Source organism: Fundulus heteroclitus, unplaced genomic scaffold (genome assembly GCF_011125445.2).
Source record: "Fundulus heteroclitus isolate FHET01 unplaced genomic scaffold, MU-UCD_Fhet_4.1 scaffold_669, whole genome shotgun sequence".
Classification (NCBI taxonomy): Eukaryota; Metazoa; Chordata; class Actinopteri; order Cyprinodontiformes; family Fundulidae; genus Fundulus; species Fundulus heteroclitus.
Genome location: NW_023397109.1, coordinates 3,281 through 25,519, shown reverse-complemented (window position 1 = coordinate 25,519; position 22,239 = coordinate 3,281). Strand labels below are relative to the sequence as shown.

At 40.7% G+C, this 22,239-nt stretch overlaps 2 protein-coding genes across 2 annotated transcripts in view; one reads left to right on the top strand and one right to left on the bottom strand.

Annotated features, from left to right (window-relative positions):
- LOC118556360 (26S proteasome non-ATPase regulatory subunit 1-like) overlaps positions 1-21,642 on the bottom strand; it is a 42,964-nt gene extending 21,322 nt beyond the window's left edge. Inside the window, exons 1-13 of the mRNA XM_036133725.1 lie at positions 21,535-21,642; positions 21,191-21,400; positions 20,792-20,935; positions 16,910-17,136; positions 16,730-16,790; positions 16,504-16,632; positions 16,322-16,410; positions 16,151-16,229; positions 15,886-16,059; positions 15,661-15,772; positions 13,999-14,195; positions 13,614-13,709; positions 13,180-13,244 (exon numbers count right to left, since the gene is read on the bottom strand). Coding sequence (XP_035989618.1) covers positions 13,180-13,244; positions 13,614-13,709; positions 13,999-14,195; positions 15,661-15,772; positions 15,886-16,059; positions 16,151-16,229; positions 16,322-16,410; positions 16,504-16,632; positions 16,730-16,790; positions 16,910-17,136; positions 20,792-20,935; positions 21,191-21,400; positions 21,535-21,564 — 1,613 coding nt within the window. The 5' untranslated portion in view covers positions 21,565-21,642. The remainder of the gene's footprint in view (positions 1-13,179; positions 13,245-13,613; positions 13,710-13,998; positions 14,196-15,660; positions 15,773-15,885; positions 16,060-16,150; positions 16,230-16,321; positions 16,411-16,503; positions 16,633-16,729; positions 16,791-16,909; positions 17,137-20,791; positions 20,936-21,190; positions 21,401-21,534) is intronic.
- LOC118561570 (5-hydroxytryptamine receptor 2B-like) lies at positions 1,921-10,105 on the top strand. Its single transcript, XM_036133726.1, has 3 exons — positions 1,921-2,358; positions 5,668-5,868; positions 8,312-10,105. Exons 1-3 carry the CDS (start codon positions 2,112-2,114, stop codon positions 9,262-9,264), a joined length of 1,401 nt encoding a protein of 466 aa, XP_035989619.1. The 5' UTR covers positions 1,921-2,111; the 3' UTR covers positions 9,265-10,105.
- Positions 21,643-22,239: the final 597 nt, after the last annotated feature.

Genomic DNA, 22,239 nt, shown 5'->3' with positions numbered 1-22,239 from the left:
AAGCTTCAAGTAATTTTAGGACTGTGGTCATTAAAAACCTTTAGGGAAACATTAAAACGAGGTATTTAATAAAATGTGTTTATAATCTGATAAAATGTTGGCCTTAACATGGAAACACCCCCAAAAAAAAAAAAAAACCTTCCTTCAATTCTTATTGAATTTAATTTTTTATTTAGTCCCGTATTGGTCTTGCTAACGCGCTGTTAGAGGCAGCAGCTCTTCTAACTCATAAAAGCTGCAGAAATCATCAACATCTGGCCGTGTAACAAAGTGAAAAAGAGCAGATCTCGTTTACTCGCCTGTGTCTATTACCGGCACTCATCTACATGCAAAAGAAAAGAACCTGGGTTATAATAGAAAGCCAATAAACCAGGGAGGGTTTCCTTGTTGACACTTGCATTTAATTAAAGTCTAGACCATGTCCAGTAAGTCAAAAACAAATTAGGGAAACAAAAAAAAAAAAAACATGGAGTGATATATCTTGGTTAGTAAGACCTCATAATAACAAAAGTAATGCCAAAATGTAAAAGAAAATGTACATAATATGTCTGAAATACGTTTTTTCCTGAACTATTCATGCCACAAAGCGTCCATGGAGGGACGGTAAATACAAAAAAAGTAACTAGATGGCCTTTAGCAAACCCGTCTTAATTTAGTTTACACTTTTTAACAAGAATATCTCATCGTCATAATTCCAGAAACTCAATAATTTAACAATTTCTACAGTTTATTTTTTTTAAAGGTGCAGTGTCTGAGAAAAGATGGAAATTAAACAATACATTTAGCAGAATTTGTCTTTTTTTCCATTTTGTTCTAACCCCTAAAGATTTTTATTTTTCCTCTTGCTATAATGATGCGTCTTTTTACCATTTTCCATGTTAAATGTTCAGAATAAAAGCCATTTACTGATCTTTGTTAGAGAAATGCACTGAAGGTCCTCACATCTTCTGTGCTTCTCTCATCATACATGGCTAACAATCAGTGGGGGTGAAAGGTGGGGGGAAAAAAAGGCTTTACAGTATAACCACAACAGACCACCGCTACCCCCCCCCCCACCCCGGGTCACTGCTCGTTTCGTATGGGGGTGGAAATAGAGTGGCAAATATAAACAGTGGGACGGCTGTGTTGAGGGAAATTACCTCCCTGAACCGCTGGCACGTGTCCAACGAGGAGACATTCATCTGTTTCGTATAGAGTCTGGCTCACGAGGTGAAAGGGGGGGGGGGGGGGGGGGCAGCGAATGAGACAGGAGAGAGCGCGAGCCGATTACACACTCTGGTCCAGACCCAGCGAGGGAGGGAGGCAACATCTGAAAGTTTTAAACCTGCGATCGCTTTAGGTTTCTTCCAACGCGTGGAGGCAGAGCCAAGCCCACATCATGGACGGCTGCAGCCTGGGACACATTTAACCGCTGCCCCTCCATTCTGCTGTGGGGGAAAGGGGAGCGATAAACGCCGTGGAGGAACAAACCGGAGACCGTAACGCGTCTGGCACTAGAGCTGCGCTGCTTTCCAGGCTCGGCTGGGGAGACGATACTTAAAAACGGACTGAAATGCAAAAGCGCCACCAAAACAAAAAAAACAAAAAAAGGTGAGTTTCTGATACGGACCGGCACCTCTTAAAAAAAATAAACAGCTTTCAACAACGAACATCTGCTGGACATTTTTTTTAGAAAGACGGAGAACCTAGACACAAAACTAGAAGAGCCATAATCTAAATGAGTCTTTTCTATTAACTTGGGGATGCCGTTAAAGAGCAGAAGGTGAAACTTTTTTCTCCTTTTAAAAAAAAAAAAAAAAAGTGGATGACGGGGAGAATCGTCTGCGTGGGAAAGGGAGGACCTCTGTGAACGTCTTGCTGTGGAAGTTCTGCTCGTGATGGGATTATTGCTGCAGCGGCGCCGCTAACTCCACACCCCCCCCCCTCCAAACCCGGCGTCCCTTTCAGAGACCTTCTTCTTCTGCTCAGGGTGACGATGCGCCTCGTGCTCCGACCCTGAGCGGCTCCAGCAGACCCCTGCGCCTTTGCTTGCGGGACCCAGTGACCATGCTGACCGAGCGTCCGACAGCAGAGAGATCAGAGCCACCGCCCACGCTCCGGCCCGCCGTATCATGTCCCAGCAGCTCGGCAACGGTTCCCACGCAGGCGAGCCGCCCGAGGCCCCGCTGAGGTGGGCCGCGCTGCTCATCGTCCTGGTCATCGTCCCGACCATCGGAGGAAACATCCTGGTCATCCTGGCCGTGTCGCTCGAGAGGAAGCTGCAGAACGCCACCAACTACTTCCTGATGTCGCTCGCCGTCGCCGATCTGCTGGTGGGAGTCCTGGTGATGCCCATCGCACTCGTCACGATCCTTTACAGTAAGTATTACGGGGAGGATCTTTTTTTTTTTTATTTCATCCTGCCGCACCGAAGCAGCGAATATTTTATACAGGGTTCCTACAGCATAAGGCAAGTTAAATTCAAGACTTTTTAAGACTTTTTAATGCCACTTGAAATAAAAAGTTAAGACCAAATTCACGATGAACAAGATAAACCTGGTTGCGACAACTTCACCCAAATGTTTATTTTAACATAAACCATTACTTTCTGGCCCAGTAGACATGTTTAAAATTTTGAAAAACATTGCATATAGGAAGAAAGCTAAAAAACACACAAATTACAGATATATTTTTAACAACTACTGAACTGAATTCACAAACTTTGTTTTGTTCCCCACTAAAATAAACTATAAATCAGTTTTAAAAACCACAACATAACCAGTGCCAACTCTTTTTCACAGCTATGGTCCGGCCGCAACAGTTTTTATTGGTTCCGCTATCGGGACGGAACCAATTGAGCCGTTCAGTAAATTTAAAAAATATATATTTGTGTCAATTATTTTACTGTTTATTATAATTTTAAGACCTAAGAAAGAGTGATTTAATACATTTTAATGCCAATTAAGGCCTTAGTTTTATGTTACAGAATTCAATGCCTTTTAAGACTTTTTAAGGATCCGCGGGAACCCTGTTATAGAACGAAAAGCCAAGTTTTCCCCTTTTCCAATCCAACCGTGATCAAATCCAACCTGTATGGACCGAGCAGTGATTTAGTAAATTAAAAAAGGAGAGCCTAACAAAAGCTGTTTAAAGCAAACTCTTTTTGATGAAGCTAAAAATTGTTATGACTCAAGAGAAGCTGAAAGTAAAAGTAGGAGCAACGACTTTTACTTTATTCAGTCCTAAACGTTTAAATAAAACCCCGGAAACTACGAGTCGAGCAGTTCAGATGAGAAGAAACAAAAAGATTATGAACAATTAATCCAGTTTCCTGCGCGGTTTAAGCTGCACCGCTTCCTAGTGGATTAATAAGAAAAATATGAAACAATGCAGCTTCCATTTAGATCTGTTTCACTATCCTGAATAAAAAACGGCTTCATGGCGGCTGATTTACGCCTCTATTCTAACGCAACACCTCGATTCCAGGGGTGACGGCGCTGCGGCGAGGCTGTTCTTCATTAATTCAATTGGAGGGTAATGGCCCAGATAGTCATTATGCGTCTCACACAGACCATGGCGCAACACCAGGCTTCCTCCGTCACGATGGTTTTCACAAGAGCTGAATGCTTTCTGCCGCCGCGGCTCCATTTTACCTCCATCGTAAGCCACGACAGCCTTGAAGCCAAGACGTTTCACATTTAGGCTGGATTTCAAAAGAAAGGGAAAAGTTCAAGACAGGCTAAAACAAAAGGGGGAGAAAAAAAGTAAAAGATAAGTAACAAAAAAAGTGTAACTAAGTCTAGTTTGAGTATTTTCTTTCGCGTGGTAATGACTTGTACTTTCTTCTTGCCTGACTATAACGAGGAGGCGTCTTTTTTTTTTTTTTTTTTTTTTTACCCCTGGGATCTTTGCAGACCCGCGCAGCCGTCTTTAGCCTCCATTCAGACCAGATGCAGCTCACAGAGAGCTGGCGTGTGCAGGAGGAGGTCAAGGAGACATAAACAGGGACATACAATGTGTACATGAGGCTGGAGTGAGGCATAACAGAGCCGACTGAACAATGTGAGACTGTCAGGAGGAGAATCAGCACCTCATACCAGAGCAATGGGCGGGGGGGTTAGAGACCCTCAGACATACGGCACAGGACCCCGTACCCCTAAAGCCAGCGACGACATTTAAAAACGACAAGGAACAGGAGGATCACCGTAAATTAAAGCTGGTTTTAAGCGGGACGAACGCGTCCTTAGAATATGTGAACAATGCTAAAAGCAGCGCTGGCCAAGGGGTAAAAATAAACACGCATGGGGCGGTGGATACTTGGCGTGTGTGCGCACTAGAAATCCACACAGCCATCCTAGAAATGTTCTTTACCTTCGTGCTAAAACCATAAACGCCTCTTAGCTCCGTTTATACGTTTAACCCAGAGGGTAAATCGTTTAGATGTCCATTCATTTGACACTGGATACTTAATTCATTACAGCAGAGTTTATGAAAAGTGAAACCCTTACCCACCCACGGGTCTAAATTCAATTAACTAAGTTAAATCTAACTTTATTAAGCTAAATAGCTATTTTTTTTTTTTGGCTGATTTTACATATAGATTACTAAAACAACAGCACCTAAAGTACAAAATACTGCTAATAAACACTATAACGTTTAATGAAGAAGGATTTTAGCGAGCTATTGCCGTCCTTTTCGTCAGGACTTCTTGCTCCATTGCATCATGGGGCTTGTAGTTCAGCCACAGCATAATGCTGCCAGGCATTTTCTCAAAACAAGTTAATAAAATAAAACAACAAATAAACAAACTAGCTTGATTTTTTAAAATATAATTTAAGAACTTGTACTTATCTGTGTGTATTTGGGATTTTTTTTACTTTTTTGACTTTTTAAAGTCCTTGTACAGAGCCTGTGTGCATGTGTAGCTTTGCTGCTTTTGTTAGGATTAACATTAAGTCCAGATAAACATGAAATTGTTGGGGAAAAAAAAGAAAATATTGTACCAGACCTTTAAGACTCAGTTGAACAACAGTGAAAAGCTCTGCAGTAGCTTGATGATTTTCACGGACCCGTTCTGCTGATCCTCATCACAAAACTTTAATTAACATTTCACAAAAACCGCCAGAGAGAGACGGAGAGGGCGCCGCGTCTGTCAATGAAAATGTTTCCAAACTGACCCAAACTGTGAGTTAACCTCCCCCCACAGAAACATAAATGAAGTGGACATGATCATAATAAGCAAACAAAATAGGAAATATTTCCACAAACCAGTATTCTGTAGAGTTAATAGAGTGGGAGACAAAAGCCAGAACAGATTTCTTGCCAGTTTTACGCCTGGAAGTCAAAATAAACACTACTGTTGAGCTGAGGCTCAGCCGCAATCTACATGAAGAGCTTCCAGCTCCATAAACAGGCAGCCGACCCTCAGTTTCCAGTAAAGACATTCCTCACAAGAATAAACAAACATCAGATTTTTATGTTTTAACATGTGATACATGTAAAATGTGCAATCTCTTCAGCAGCATTAAAATCTCCCATAATAATGAGAAAAAGTTTTTTCTGGGCAAGCAGATTAGAAAACTAAACGAGCTCCGTCATTTAGCTGCTAATTTAAAAGCCCTGGTCCACCCAGTGATGACCACTGTACCAGAAAATGCTTCATATTCACCACCGTCGTCTTCTCCTCAGACTCTAGGTGGCCCCTGCCGGATTTCCTCTGCCCCATCTGGCTCTTCCTAGATGTGCTCTTTTCTACGGCGTCCATCATGCACCTCTGCGCCATCTCCTTGGATCGCTACATCGCCATCAAGAGGCCCATCCAACACAGCCAGTACAAATCCAGAGCCAAAGCGCTGGCCAAGATCGCACTCGTTTGGCTCATATCGATCGGTAAGCACACGACTTATCCTCCCTCCAAGTAAACACATCCGGGTGTTTCACGACCTCCGGACCCGCATCCTGCCTTTTAGACGTCCCGGACATCTTACAGATTTCTCCTGTGTCCATTGGTCAGATTATGAAAAACTTGTAACGTCAAAAATGAGTAAATACAAAACGCAGTTTTCAGTTTAGGATTTTATGTTTTACCGACAATGGAGGGAACCAACATGTGAACCAATACTTTTAGGCTATGAATTAACTATGATTAGCCACATTTAATTGGCTGATATTCACTAGCCACGCCCACGCTTACTCCAAAAACGGAACAAAATACGTAAAATGTTCTTAAAATTTGTGTATTTGTCCTTGATTTGAGCAGGTAAATAAGATGATTTGCCAATGGAATAAGATTTTTGCACTTAAAACAGGAACAACTCATCTCCATCATCTTATTTCAAGTGCAGGATGTCTAATTATCTTATTTTAGGGGTCAAGATACTCATTCCATTGGCAATTAATCTTATTCACCTGCTCAAAGCAAGGACAAATACACTAACTTTAAGAACATTTTACTTATTTTTAGATACATTTTTCCAGTGCATGATAACTACCCGACCGATAGAACAAAGATCCTGTTATAAGACCTGTCTGACAACACGAAGTAGGCTAAAAGCCCAACAAAAGAACAGCAACACAAGACGACACATCTTGCAGCCTTTACTTGTTTAAAACTCTACATTCTGCATCAGGAGTCAACATTGCTGCACGTAAAGCGCAGAGAAAAAGTATTTACCCCCCTTAAAGACTTCTTCCCTTTGCTTTGTTTGCCATACTTGAACGATGCTCTTCCTTTGCATCCCAATAAAGATACTCAGCCTGTTGGATGGATCCTTAATGAGCCCAAGGTGACTTTAACCACCTTAATAATAATAATCCTTATACGGTTCAGTCCAAACCAGATACCGCTGGAGTCAAACATCAGTTTTAGACTTTGATATCTGGTATATTCTGGGAATAATTGAGTTCAGCCGATGATCCCATAGTCATTGTTACTCATCTGGCCCTTTTGGGAAAAAATGGACGGCTCATCCCTCCACCGACTATTAGTCACACAAAACGTCTAAAGTAGTCGTCTCTATTTTTTTGGTCAGTATTTTTCCCCTTTAAGAACAAAAGCTTTAGATTTAAGGCTTTTGGCAGCTGATGTCAAGACCCAAATATTTGCCGGCGGCTGTAAAAAAAAAAAGAAAAGAAAAAGAAACCTTACATAAATGGGAAAGACGTGGGGTAGAGGAGGGAATGTGATGGAAGGTTGTGTCGAGGCCAATTTATCCTGGGAGTTTTCCTATGACTTACTGGTTATTTAAAAAGGACCGCCAACGAAAACCCAACAGTGTTGTAGCTGACCATGAACATACCATAATGTCCTCGACTTAAAAAGCTTATTATAGGCTTTGACATAAAATCACTTCAGGGAAAGCCAGCTTGTTCTTCTAAAGACATTTACCCATGAGAAATGGATCATTAACCTTTAAAATCACGCCTTAAATCAGGGGTGTCAAACAAACATACGGCCCGCAGGCCGGATCCGGCCCGCCAAACAATTTAGTCCGGCCCTGTGGCTAAATGCATTATCATTATTTAAAAAAATAAAATAAAAAAAATAAAATATATATATATATATATATATATATATATATATATATATATATATATATATATATATATATATATATATATATATATATATATATATTTTTTTTTTTTTTTTTCCAGTGTCCTGTCTGGCAATGTGGCAATAAGATGCCACAAAGAGCTCATCAGATTTGACTTTCACAAGTGGACAAGATAAAAGGAAGAGAATGATAAAACAATTATTGAAAAAAAAAAACATGTATTTTGTTTAATTGAATATATGCAGTTCCTATATTGTCCACGAGGGGCGTTGTGTTTTAATTAGCAGGTTAAGCTTCAGGTGTGGAAAAATTTAATAATTTTCTCAATTTTTATCTGTTTGATGTATTTTGTCATGCAGAACAGTGTTTTTAAATTCCAAAAAATGTGAATAAATGTTTTCCAACATTGTATAATCACTGTGATCAGTTCTTATGCATAATGCACAAGTAAATGTTTAACTGACTAAAAGTATTGTTGAAATTGCACATACTTTTCTTAAAAACGCTGAGGTTATTCATAATATATTGTGTAAAAGTGAAATTAATTTAATATAAAAATCAACAACAAGTCCACATTTATTAGTTCTATTTAATCTTGCAATGAGTTAACTCGTGTGGCCCTCTTGAGATCAGATTAAGCTGAATGTGGCCCCTCAACCAAAATGAGTTTGACACCCCTGCCTTAAATGATCGTTCTACTCATTTTAAGCACAGGTAGAAGCAGAGTAATTACCGATGCTTTCTGCCAGTCCTAACTGCATCTTCTTGCCTCCCAGGTATCGCGATCCCAATCCCAATAAAGGGGCTGAGGAACCTTCACAACAACATCACCTTCAACGGCAACCACACGTGCCTGCTGAAACCAGACACCTTCTCAGAGTTCATCATCTTCGGCTCCCTGACGGCGTTCTTCATCCCTCTGACCATCATGATGATCATCTACCTGCTCACCGTGCAAGTGCTGCGCAAGAAGGTCTACCTGCTGCGGTCCAAGGTGTCCCAGCGCTTCAGCTCCTCGCCCATCTCCACGGTTTTCCAAAGCGACCCGGCCTTGGCTTCGCCTCAGGCCGAGCAAACGAACATGCTGGACGTCCGGCTCTCCCGGCTCCAGGACAAGCCGAGCGCGGGGACGATGGGCGCTCCCACGGAGAAGGAAATATCCTTCCGCAGGATGTCGACGATGGGCAAGAAGTCCATGCAGACCTTGAGCAACGAGCAGCGCGCCTCCAAGGTGCTGGGCATCGTCTTCCTGCTGTTTGTCGTCATGTGGTGCCCGTTTTTCATAACAAACATCACCTCCGCCCTGTGCTCCGGCTGCGTGGAGACGGTCGTTTCCCGCCTGATGGAGATCTTCGTGTGGGTCGGTTACGTGTCGTCGGGGATTAACCCCCTGGTCTACACGCTTTTCAATAAGACCTTCAGGGAGGCGTTCGCGCGTTACATCACCTGCGACTACAAGAGCTGCACCACCAGAGACAGGCAGGGGCGGCAGCTCGGCCCGAGCACCGCCGACTGGACCCTCACCAGCCTCTCGTTTAAATCCTCCGTGGCCGAGAACTCCAAGCTGTTCATGAAGCGGGGAATGAGGAACGGCATCGGACGAGTGAGCTACCAGAGTCCTCTGCGGTGCCAGCAGGCGACGCAGCCACCAGGGGGCGTCCTGCTGAACACCATCCTCTTGGCTGAGAACGAGGACTTCAGGCAGGAAGAGCACGTAAGCTGCGTATAAATGCAAAGACGAACTCTTTAAAACACGACACGGTTTTACGGTGCGTGTTCGATCTCAAAGGGCCGCCTGTAAGGAACGCTGCACGGTGACGAGGAAACAAAACCTACGGTGCCTCGCAGGAAGGGGTTCCTACACCCTTTGACGTTTCGTCATGTTACAACCACAAACTTTAAAAGGTGTTTTATTTGGATATCATATAAGCGACCATCTCAAAGGGTAGTTATAAAGCGACAGGAAGGATATTTGAAAGTGTTTTACAAATAAAAACCTGTAAAAAAAAAAAAAAAGAATCTGGACTTGTTTAAGCCTGAAAATGCTTTGCTGTAAACCAACTGCGGCTCCGGCTGCATGTTTAGAGTGGTTCTGCTGGAAAGTGAACGTGAAAAACTCGAATCTTTTTCAGCCTCTAAATTGCTTTCCTCCAGAATTATCCCATTATTTAGCTCCATCTACCGTCAAATCAACTTTCCCCTTCCTGCTATAGAATCGTCCCTGACGTATAGGAGTAGCACCATCAAGTTTCACCCCAAAAGATGGGGTGGTTTCAGGGTGATCTACAGTCTTAGTTTTTTTCTTACAGTGTCCTGCATATGTAGGCCTAAAAGTTCAACATTGGTCTCATTTGATCAGAGCATCTGTTTCCACAGGGCTGTGTTGTGTCCCCTACATGGTTTGAAGCAAACTTCAAACGGGACATTTTATGGTTTTCTTCTTCATCCTGGGTCAAAAGGTCAGATTTATGGTGTATAAGAGCAACAGATGAGCTGTCGATATCTGTAGCTCCTCCAGAGTAACCATAAGACTAACGTTAAGCTTTGGTAATACTGCAGCTGTGACTTCTCAGACGATGGATTGACCGGCGCGAGATTTTTATAACTTTACATATTACATATTATAATTTTACAGCCTAACCCTCCTTTAATAATCTCCACAACTCTCTACCCAACATTTCTGGCCTCCATGATGCTGCTTGTTCACTGATGTTCTCCAACAAACCACTGAGGCCTTCAGAGAACAGCTGGATTTATACTAAATTACACAAAGCGAATTCGTAAAGCAAATGGTTTGATTTCATTTTATTATGTGGGGCATCATTTCCTTCAGCTTTACAATAAAATCCCAGTACAGTTCATTGAATGTTGAGGTTGTAACTTGACAAAAAGGTTAAAAAATCTCAAAAAAGGGTTTGAAAGTTTTTGCAGACCAAAGTACCTTGATGTGTAAAGCTGCAGATTTAACTCTTATCAAATCTGTTTCCTACTTTTGATCCATAGAACAATGTATGCGTTATCCTCAGCGGGCCTTTAAACTAGGGCTGAACGCTTTTGGAAAATAATCTAATTGCGATTTTTTTTCTTAATATTGCGATTTAATGCGATTTTTTTTTCAGTTTAATTTATCATGTGTTTTAAAATATATACAAACAACAAATCAATTTGTTTCCTCGCCATGTGGATTAGTTGCTAAAAGACCCACAGCATCTAAACTCAGAGCAGAAATGATCGCGTTCTGCCTACGATATATTTCAACCAAAATTGCAATTTTGACTTTTCTCTGCATTAACCACAAGCAACAAAAATGGCCTCTAAATAACGATGTTTGTAAACAAGGACTATTTTAAATATGAACTTTTAATGTTTCTATTGATCAGAGTATTATTCAAGAGAACAGCTTTTAATTTAATTGGACGTCAGTCCTTGTTGAACATAAAGTGCAGCCAACAAGCAAGTCTATGTATTAAACTGGTTGACCAGTACTTAATGCTTTTGTATGATTATATAAACTCTAAAACAAGTAATAAATTTAGATTATCTCACTGCTGCAACTGTCTTCCCTTCCATGTGGAGGCAAACCCACTTTAAACATTTTACCGACACCTAATGGACGTGTCTAATTCCCTAATTGTTACATAGCCAAAAATTGCAGACCTCTGCGATTTGGAAATTGCGTTTTTTTTAAATCACGATTATATTGAAAATGCGATTAATTGTTCAGCCCTACTTTAAACACAGGGAATATTTATGATGTGGTTTGTTGACATTCGTGAAGAGGGAGCTTCAGTTTCCCGGCTGTAGTCAGGAAACAGCTGAAAATGAGGAGCGACGGTTTCACTAAATGAACAGAAGTTGCTGGTTGGAAACCCAATCCACCCAATTCAGGCCAAAACTCAAGACAACCTGGAAAATCTTTCAATTTTGCGTTATAAAACCATATTCTTATGCCGATCCTTAAATTTGGATTGTCTAAATACGCCCTAAACACTCTCACACCACCTTAGATTCAAAACACACGAGTCATTTAAAGAAAAAAAACTTTTGTAAAGGGCAAATTTCTTGCACTCCTAAAAAGATGTTTTTGTATTTTTATTTTGCTGAGTGAATGGGAAGTTCTCCTTGCGTGTGTCCTGCAGCCTGAGGTATGTACATATGAAGGAACGACGAGATAAAATGCTAAATGTTCTGAATAAAATCCTCTGTTTTGCTGAACAGGGCAAATCTAAGCTGTGATGTCATTTTATTCTTGCAGAATATCATCTTGTGCTTTCATCCTTTTAGAGAACCAGAACCTGCCCAAAGCACAACGGGACACCAAGATATTTACCTTAGAAGAAAACGACTAAATAAACTAAATTTGAGAGGAATAAAAACAGTCTTTCAACAACTTTTGGGTCTGTAGACTCAAGCTGCTTGATGTTATAGTGATAAATGAAGATTTTTCTGCCTCTCCTCTCTTTCTCATCTGTGCTTCCATCACTTTGTGTTTGCCGTGAGCCTCTGTCCAACCCGCTAAACATTACATTAGCAGGTAAAATGCAAGTCTATAACACTTGTGAGTATATTGCCCGACAATTACTGCACTCCAAACGGTACTTTGCAATATAAATACTGCGCACATTGATACTGTGCAGCCTTAACATTAGCAGTGTATTCAACTGCCACTCATTTGTGTTTATGCAACAGATCAGGGTATTTTTCAGGGACGGACACAATGCAAAACACAGCAGTTATATGTGTGTCAGCCTAAATAAAAAAAATAAAAAATATGACTAAAAGGAGCAAGAAAAAGCAGAATTGCACAGAGCTGAGGAAGCTTTGCCATCAAAGTGTGAGGAAGGTTTATTTTAGCCTCGGCCACTGACTCCTTACAAGAGCTCTATTTATTTATAATGAAAAAGAGAAACTCGGTAGACTCAAACTTGGACTATGCACTAAGTGAGTCATCGGGGTTGGAAAAGCGCAGACAAAGTTTAATCCTGCGGTTCGCGAGTCTTTCTAAACAACGGAGATTTAGGGAGGGTTTTTTTCGAGCAGCCAATTGATCACATAACCATTCAGAGCCTTTTTTGGACTTCAATGTGTAACACGCTGATTATTATTTGACAAGCCATCAAACAACGCTTGGATTCAACGATTAAATTCGTATTAATGTAAGAGAGAAAAGTCCCTGTAAATACGGCGCCTTGATAAAGTATTCACACCCCCTCTTTATTTTTAACCTTTCGTTGTGATCGTCACAAAGCTAACTTTGATGGATTTCGTTTGATAAACTGAAAGTAAAGAAGTTCATGATCGTAAAGTGGAAAGAAAAGGATCCTTTGTTACCAGTTGTGAAAAGTGAGCCTTGCATAAGTATCCATCCCCATGATTCAGCTGCAATAACAAAGCTGAAGGAGTATAACTGTGGTATAATTAAAAATATATCCACTTTATGCATATTGTAAAAAGAAGAAAAAAAAAAAGCCTTTATCATAAATCACTTATTCTCATTTTGTTACCAATCATTATACCAAACGCACTTTTAATTAAAACGACACTTGATTTAGTTTTAAGTTCGCAATGCATTGCTTAAATTACTGTGAAATCTTTTGTGAAAGACAAAAAGCCAAGAGATGAAGGCATTAGCTCTGGATCCTACCTGAAGAGAATGAAGCCGATGGACTCGACGGCAGCTCTTCTGACGTCATCGTTCACGTCGCTCACCTTAATTAGAAACAAGCAGTCAGATAAAGAGCTAAAACTCATCTTGAATCGTTTTTGATGATGTGGCTTTTTCAGTATTGCCCCTAATGTAAATTTAGCTTGCAGATACCGCCCCCTACAGGACAAGGGAGTCATCAAAACACCAGCGATGCACCACAGAAACATAGCCGAGGGAGCAAACTTGTTCTCTGCTACTGTGTTTTATTTTCAAACCATCAAAAAGAAAACATGGAAAGCCGATAGAAAAGGTTCACATCTAGCAGAAATTAAAACATACGAAGCATTAATTTTAAAAAGCTACTGGGCCCTTTGCATCTGCGCCACAGCCTGGTGGATGAAGTGCTTCCCAGACAGGAAGTCAAAACTCACGGCGACATGCAGCAGGCGACGGATGGCCTTGTTGTTCCCAGAGCCGCAGTATGCCATCCCAACGGTGTACATGCCAGATCGCCTCAGGATGGGGTCCTATCATACACGGTGAGAGAAAGCAGAGAGTCCAGCCGTGTTTGTTTGGGTTTGAGTCGTTTCCCCACAGCCAACTTTAACAGAATGAATCCTGGCACCGAGTACAGACGAGCCTCACGTGACGTAAAATAAACAGTTCGCTACAAAGTGCTCAATGCATCAAACGTAGTGCACTACAACGGCCTAATAAAGAACAACGGCTTTAAGGTTATTTTGAAATAGCTTTGTACCCTCTGGTGATAAATCAAGCCCGTTTTTGGTGATAAATCTATCGGGCTATACGTTTTACCTTGTCTCTGCAGAGGCTTTCGATGAGGGCGTCGGCCTCCTCCATGCGTCCGTACATCACCATGGCGATCCCCACGGCGAGCCCGCGTAAGATCTTCTCGTGCTGCGTCTCCTGAGCGTAGCCCACCATGTCCTCGATGGCCTGGGCCGACTTGGAGCCCAGCATGACCAGACCCAGAGCCAAGCCCGCAGCTTCACCTGGGGGTCCACACTAAACCGTCAGCACGCTGCCATTCGAACGTTTCATCACTGAACAACATAAAGTAGCTATCTGTATGAAAAATAGACACGTTTTAAGGGCTGCCGTCTCACTAATCAGTGGGGTAGAGATTATTAATCTGTTGAAAAATCAGTCATTTTAGTCAACATTTTATCTACAGATTTTTAAATGAAAAGCTCCTGTTTTTCTCCTCACTGCCCCATTACAGTGGTCTGCATGCATCCTGTGGAGTTCGGCTTCAGTCATTGGCTGCCTCTGAACTGCACTTTAAAAACAATCCAAGTGTCTTAAGCATTTACCTGAGAGACAGATTAGCCAGCCCTAAAAAAAAAAAAACGTAACCTGGCTACCTCACCCGTTTACCTCTGTACTTTACTTCTAAACCACATTAAAGTGTGTAGATAATATTAATAAAATAAGTAATAATAAAATACAATTTAAATCAAGAGACGCTCCGACATAAAAATTAAATTGCAATGACTAAAATGCAGATAGTTTTTGTTCAATCTCATCATATTTAACAATGTCAATATTCTATCTTTTTATTTTCATATACAACAATTATGGACTTAGTACGCTAGTCCTTAGTAGAAAGCATTAATTCCCTAATTTAGTTGCTAAAACAATAAATAGGATAAAAAAGTGGATTTTTGAGGAAAATCTGTGATGTAGATTAGTACAGGGTTCCTACAGCATAAGGCAAGTTAAATTCAAGACTTTTTAAGACTTTTTAACGCCACTTGAAATAAAAAGTTAAGACCAAATTCACGATAAACAAGATAAACCTGGTTGCGACAACTTCACCCAAATGTTTTATTTTAACATAAACCATTACTTTCAGGCTCAGTAGACATGTTAAAAATTTTGAAAAACATCCCATATAGGAAGAAAGCTAAAACACACAAATTACAGATATATTTTAACAACTACTGAACTGAATTCACAACTTTGTTTTGTTCTCTACTAAAATAAACTATAAATCAGTTTTAAAACCACAACATAACCAGTGCCAACTCTTTTTCACAGCTATGGTCCGGCCGCAACAGTTTTATTGGTTCCGCTATCGGGACGGAACCAATAATAGTTACATTGAGCCGTTCAGTAAATTTAAAAAATATAATTGTGTCAATTATACTGTTTGGTAGGATTACAAAAATAAAATCCTATTTATGACCTGGTAACAATTTTAAGACCTAAGAAAGACTGATTTAAGACATTTTAATGCCAATTAAGGCCTTAGTTTTATATTATAGAATTCAATGCCTTTTAAGACTTTTTAAGGAACCGCAGGAACCCTGTAGTAATAATAATAATGTTAATAATAATAAATTAGTGGCAGACATGGCAGGTTTGCGTGGTACTGCTTTGTAAACAGTGACTAAGGAAAGACTAGATGCCTGTTGCAAAGATCAGGAAGCCTGTTTGGTGATTTCAGAGGCTTACCAGTGACGGCGTCATCCTGGTAAAGGTTGGACTTCAGCAGGTCGTAAACATCCTGTCTGGCTGTTCCCAGAGCAGCTAAACCCAGCCCAAGCGCTCCGCCGTGACGGACAATCTGCAAAAGAAGACATAAACACAGACAATTAGACTTTGTTTTCTGAGGTAAGAGTCCACATTAGTTTTGACACAAAATTCCCAAGCGTGCCCCTGAAAAAGGGAAAAACTTACATCGTTGCTGGCATTCTTGAGTTGGCCGAGCAGATAATCGATGATGTCGCCACCGTGATTGGCATGAATAAGGCCCAGAGCGTACAGGCCTCCTCCTTCCTGGTAGGCAGAGCCGGGGGACGTGTCTTTAGGCAGATAGGTGGCCATTAACTGGAGCGCCTCTTTCTCGTGACCCTAACACAAAAAAAAAAACAAATCACAAATGTAATAATAGTTTTATATTAGTCAGTGGTTCAACTTTAGCCACGCAGGGTTCAAGTCTCACCTTATGAATGACCCCCAGACTCGCTGTGGCTGTAAACTTTGCCCAGTTAGTAGCTCTTGCTAACCACTCCAAGTTTTCTCTGTAAGACAAAAAAAAAAACACTAAACTTGTTCAAAATGATCTATGGTGTATACACCCAACTCTTTAATGTGTTTAATTCATCGTTTTTACCTGAGGAACTGATCACTTGTGGTTCCCGTGTGCATAAAGGAGTTGGCGATCACTGTGGCCGTGTGACACACCGAGTTTCGGACCGCGTCCTGAAACGCCGAAGAACCAAACATTAAGCGACTTTTAACGCCTCATCTAAGAAGCAGGTTTGGCTTTTCCATCTCAGCGCTAGCTTAAACTACCTTTGTGTTTTTCAGAATCATCAGGTCTGTGTTGTTATTCCGGATGAGGAACTGCAGGTGCAGCTCTATGGACATCTCCCCGCTAAGGATTTTGATCATTTTGGCGTTCTGGTCTTTGGGTTCTTCCTTCTGCAAAAACAGAGACCATGAGGAGAACCAAAGCAAAGATTTTTGATATTTAAACAGAGAAAAGAAACAACAATGCTAAATAACCTAAAATACTTACGGTTTCTGCAGCCTTTCCAGCTGGTGAGCTTCCGGCCTTTTCGTCAGTCTCCATTGCTTCACTGCAACACCATCAAGTAACAATTGAATTAGTTTAGTTTAGTTAATCGCCTTCGGTTCACAACCGATCGGTCAAGCTGGCAAGAAAATGTGACTCAGAATATCTTTTAGTCCTTTGTACCTGTCTTTATCTGCTGTGGGAACGGTGCCTGTGTTGGTGGAGCCAGGCACGGCGGGGATGGGCGTTCCTACGGTGTGCAGGTTCTGAATGACGGAGGAGAGGAACTGCTGGCTGGCGCTTTCGTAGAGGTCAAAGCAGATCTGGTAGGCCATCAGCAGGTTGTCCTCTTTAACCAGCTTCTCCAGGATGTCGCTTACAGCCTGAGGGTCATCCAGGAAAATCAGGCACTAAGGGTGGAAGAGAGAAAGCAAAAAATTAAACATACGTTGTAAGCTTCAGAAACGTTTCGAGACTCAAAATCAGTTTAGAGTTTGATTAAGAGATGGTATTGGATTTTTTTAGGGATGCACGATATATATCGGACCGATAAAATATCGGCTGATATGGTGGAATTTATATCGGCCCGATAAGTAAATTCTTCCGATAAAAATAGCCGATAAATTAATTGCATGTGGTGGAATTTTATTCAGGCAGAGTAGCCCCAAAGCGGGACAAGACCTGTAGATTTTGCGTTCCTTACTATCAGGACCCAGGCTTGGCTCCATTATTGCTTGACTATAAATAAAGAAACAAACTGGGTATTAGAAGATGACAACATTTTGCAAAAACCCTTTCAGCAAGAATTTCGAGAGGAGGAAAGAAGGTTTGGATTTTAACACAACAAACCCTAATAGCTCACCTGAAAAAAATCGTCATCATGTCACCCTCATTTTTGAGAATACACTTTTATTGACTTTATTGAATTTTTATATGAACAGATAAATTCATGTTCGAAAATTATTTGACTTGACTCCAGAAATACCTTTGCTGATAGCCTTCTGAACATTTTTTAAGAAGTTGCACTTTTTTCTTTGACTTTTGCTGTGGTTATTTTTGAGGGTGCACTTTTTTTTTGACTTCATAAATGCCTTTGGAGTTAAGTGATAGATTTGTTCAGTAATTTTTAAGGGATGCTCTTTGTATTCTAAACTGATTTGTGTCTTTTGTTATTAAAAGCAAATTACAGACTTTTTTGTGTGATGGTATAAAAAAAATAAACATTTGAAGAGGCCAAAAACCTTTTGTTTGCTGTCATAAATAAGCCACAGCTGCTAATAATTTTTTTTTCATAGCACAAGCTGCAGATTATGCAAAACTATATTGAATATGAACTTATCGGTATCGGAATCGGTATCGGTCATGAAAAGCAGAAAATCATCGGTTATCGATATCGGTTGAAATTTTAAATAACGTGCATCACTAATTTGTTTGTTTGTTTGTTTAAAAAAAAAACAGCAAAATCACATATCTATAATTGTATAAAAACAGGATTTTAAAATAACTATATATGCATTGCAAAAATAGAACTAAAAATAAGTAACATTTTCCTGAAATGAGTGTATTTGCGCTTGATTTGAGCACTTAAATAAGATTATCTGCCAATGGAATGAGTCTTTTTACCCCTAAAATAAGATAATTAGATATACTGCACTTCAAATAAGATGGAGATGTGTTGTTCCCATTTTAGGAGCAAAAATCTTATTCATTGGCAAATAATCTTATTTACCTCCTCAAATCAAGGAAACATGCTCTCATTTCAAGAAAAAAATTCTTATTTTTAGTTCTATTTTGCAGTGTGTAGGCCAAAGATTATTCCTGGAAAAACTGTAAGTCAGTTTCTACAATTCTGCCAAATGCATCTGATATTTATAGATAAAAGGGGACATATTATGCATATACACTTTTTTTGTACTTAAATACGTTTTGTTGTGTATTTCGAGTCTCTTGGATTGTGTTTCTGATGGGTCGTATTTTTCAAGCCACTTAGTTTTCTCGACTCTCTTTTACATTTTTTGAACAGTTACATCACAGCATTTGCTGCAGAGCGGCTAAACAAGGTCACAGACTTCTGGCTAACCTGTTTCGTGAATCCACCTTTTTTTTTTTTTTTTTTTTCGACTGCCATTTTGTAGCCCAATGCTTGGAAAATACAAAATTTGCTTGTTGAGTGTATTAACTCACACAACTCGTTACACCGTCCTCCAGCTCATACTACTACAAAATGGTCAAACCGGGTGAAGTTGAACGCTCAGTGACCTGGAGGGCAGCGAGGGTTGAAGTGCCTCCTTTGGATTTAAAGAGAACACCGAAATGAGATGCTCTCAGACGCACCTTAAAACGAGGGGAATAAGAGGGGCTGTGGAGCTAATTAACAGGGAATTCAGACCAAAGCATCACTGTTCCACTTTATATGGAGCACAACTTGATGATTTCAATGCCAAAAAGTAAGGCATTAAAAAGCCTGATATTTCCCTGTTAAAAGTACACTGTTTTAAATATATGCTGACTTTGTTTTGTAGAAAGTCAGGCATAAACACTGCAGTCAAAAAACAAAAAAACAAAACCTCAACCCCTCGAGCCAATTAATCTAGAGAACCACTGGAGGTGTGATGTGATATCTGGCACCAAGATGTAGACGTGTGTGTTTGCTGTGCCAGTAAGTGAAGATGACTTGTGTTATGCAGTGACACAGCTTTCTGGTTTTAACAGGGCTCCCCCTAGTGGATCAGTTGGGGTACCTGCAATAAAGATGGCAGACGTGTGTAAAGATCACGCAGTCGTGTAACAGGATGGGTTCCACTCTAGACAAGCTCCGCCGTGGTCAACCAAACAATCAGAGTGCATGTCCTCCTTTTTTATATCCAGAGGTTGTCGGATGAAAATAGACAATGAGCAGTACCAGCATTGCAGCAGAGCTTGAAGAGGTGGGAGGTCAGCCTGTCAACGCTCAGGACCTTACTCCACACAGGAAATCAAACTGGCCTGCGTGGCTGCCGTCCCAGAAGGAAGCCTCTCCTAATGATGATGCACAAGAAAGTCTGCAGGACATAGATTACTGGAACCATGCCATGTGGTTTGATGTGACCAAGATGAACTTAGTAGGTTCTGATGCCGTGAAGCGTGTGAGGGGGCAACCAGGTGAGAAGTACAAAGACAAGTGTGCTTTGCCTACAGTCAAGCATGGTGGTGGGAGTGTCATGGTCTGGAGCCACATGAGCGCTGCTGCTGCCGGCTGTGAGGAGCTACAATTCATTGAGGGAACCATGTGCTGTGACATACTGAGGCAGATCATGATCCAGTCCCTTCAGAAACTGGGCCACAGGGCAGTAATCCAACATAACGACCCCAAACATAATAAAAAAAAAAAAAAAAAAAAAAAAAAAAAAAAGAAATTGGTAAAAGTGCTGGCCTGGCCAAGCATTTCACCAGACCGAACCCCTGTGGAGCATCTGTGGGTTTTCACTTAGAGATGTACTCACTGTTGTTGCCAGCAGTTTAGACATTAATGACTGTGCACATTTTGAGGGGACAGCAAATTTACACTTTTATGCAACCTGTACGCTATCTACTTGACATTGCATCAAAAAGGCATTTGTTCTTCGTCTTATGAAAAGATAAAACATTTACAAAGCTGTGAGGTGTGTACTCACTTCCGTGAGGTACTGAATCTTCTGCAACAATGCTGAGCTAGGTGTAATATGTCAAAGAGACATCTACAAGGATGGGAGACCCAATGCTTCCCAGCAGGACATCACAAAAAAGCATCACACATCTACCTAGAGCTGTAGGTCCCTCATGGAAGGGGTGCACACACATCCAACAATCAACATGACAAAAGAAAACACCGCTCACCAGACCAGGACAAGTTCTCACATTGCTAATTGATTAAACAGTTCTGAAATTAAACAGGTTGTTTATACACGCTAACCCTGATGACCATATGTGCTACTAAAGGTAACAGGTTTTTAACATAATCGAAATGAATGAATATCCTGTATAGGGGACACTCAGATCAAGAGCCGTCTTATTGAGCTGATGTTCAGAGAGTTTCACAGCAATTACCTGACAAACGTTGATGAAATCTGGCTTCTCCAGGTTCATGTACAGTTTGACCAGCACTCGCAGCACCTCGTTACGGAACTTCTTGTTCTGCATGAGGGACATGCAGACCTTCAGGCTGTAGGCGAGGAGGCCGCTCACATCATTCTGGGAAGAGAACCAAAATAATGAACAAAAATGACCAGGAAATTTAGAAACAAGAAACAATGAACCACAAAAGCAACTATATTCTAAGTCAAAAAATATTGACAAAATCTCACAATATATGCAAGAATAAATCTGAACCATACTTGCATTCTAAAAATGCAATATATTTGACCAACATCTGGAGATATTTTAGAAGGTATTAAGTGTTCCAATACAATATGACCAACTATTTCAGTGGAATTAGAGGACACTGACTGATTCAAGGATGGTCTTCTCAAAAATGTCCAGACGCCGGGTTCTCCAATGCGATGCCAATCGCCTGTTTGTACTTGTGATCGTCCAAGCAACGCAGGAACATCTTGTTGACGATGCCCTCGAGACGAGGGTCGATGCTCTTCTTCTCCTCATCCTCAGACAGCTCGGCATTCTCCACCCGCAGCTTGGTGTAGTGATCGATGCACTTGGCTGACAACAGAAAAGGGGAAAACCTGTTAAGGTCTGGCTGATGTCAATATGATTTTCATTTCTACCAAAATCACATGATGATTAAATATTAACTTTTTTGGCAGTAATAACAGCCGTAATCTTGTTTGGCTCACCGATGATGGTCTCCACATATTCTGAGTCATCTGTCACACTGAAGATATCCCCAGCTCCAAGAGCATAGTTCAGAGACTCTTCAAATGCACCCAGGTGGTAGAAACCTTGGAGGCCACCAGGGCAGCAAATTCTCGCTACAAAAATGTTTCATCCTCATACAAGACCTCACTGGAAATATAAGAGAACTAGTTATGCTCCACTGAAATTAAATGCACTGCAAATTCTCTTATCCAATTATAAGACTCACTGTCCGCAGTTTTCATATCAAGCTATTGACTGTACTTACATTTTATCTACAGATCCTGAAATCTCAGCCCAGAAGTCGTTCACAAGGGCGTCTAGTTTATGCAGAGCAACCTCCTACAAGTCAAGCAACAGCGTTGCTTACAAACTGATTTACATATTTTACATCTTTAAACAATACATTGGGAAAAGAATAGTACCTTATTTACTTTACTTTGAAAAGGTTATGCCCTAAATATGCATTTCAAGTGTTTTACCATCTTATTACAACAGGTATATTTCTGTACAAATAATATTTACCTTGAGCTGCGGCTCCTCCTCGTCAAGAAGGGAAATTATCCCAGCTTTATAAAAGACAAACACAATGAAAGCTCACTAACAGTCTTAGCTTTTGTAATGCAAAAAATCAACACAACGCAAGAGCTGAGGTCTTCTGCCTCCTAGTATACTGATTTTAGGGG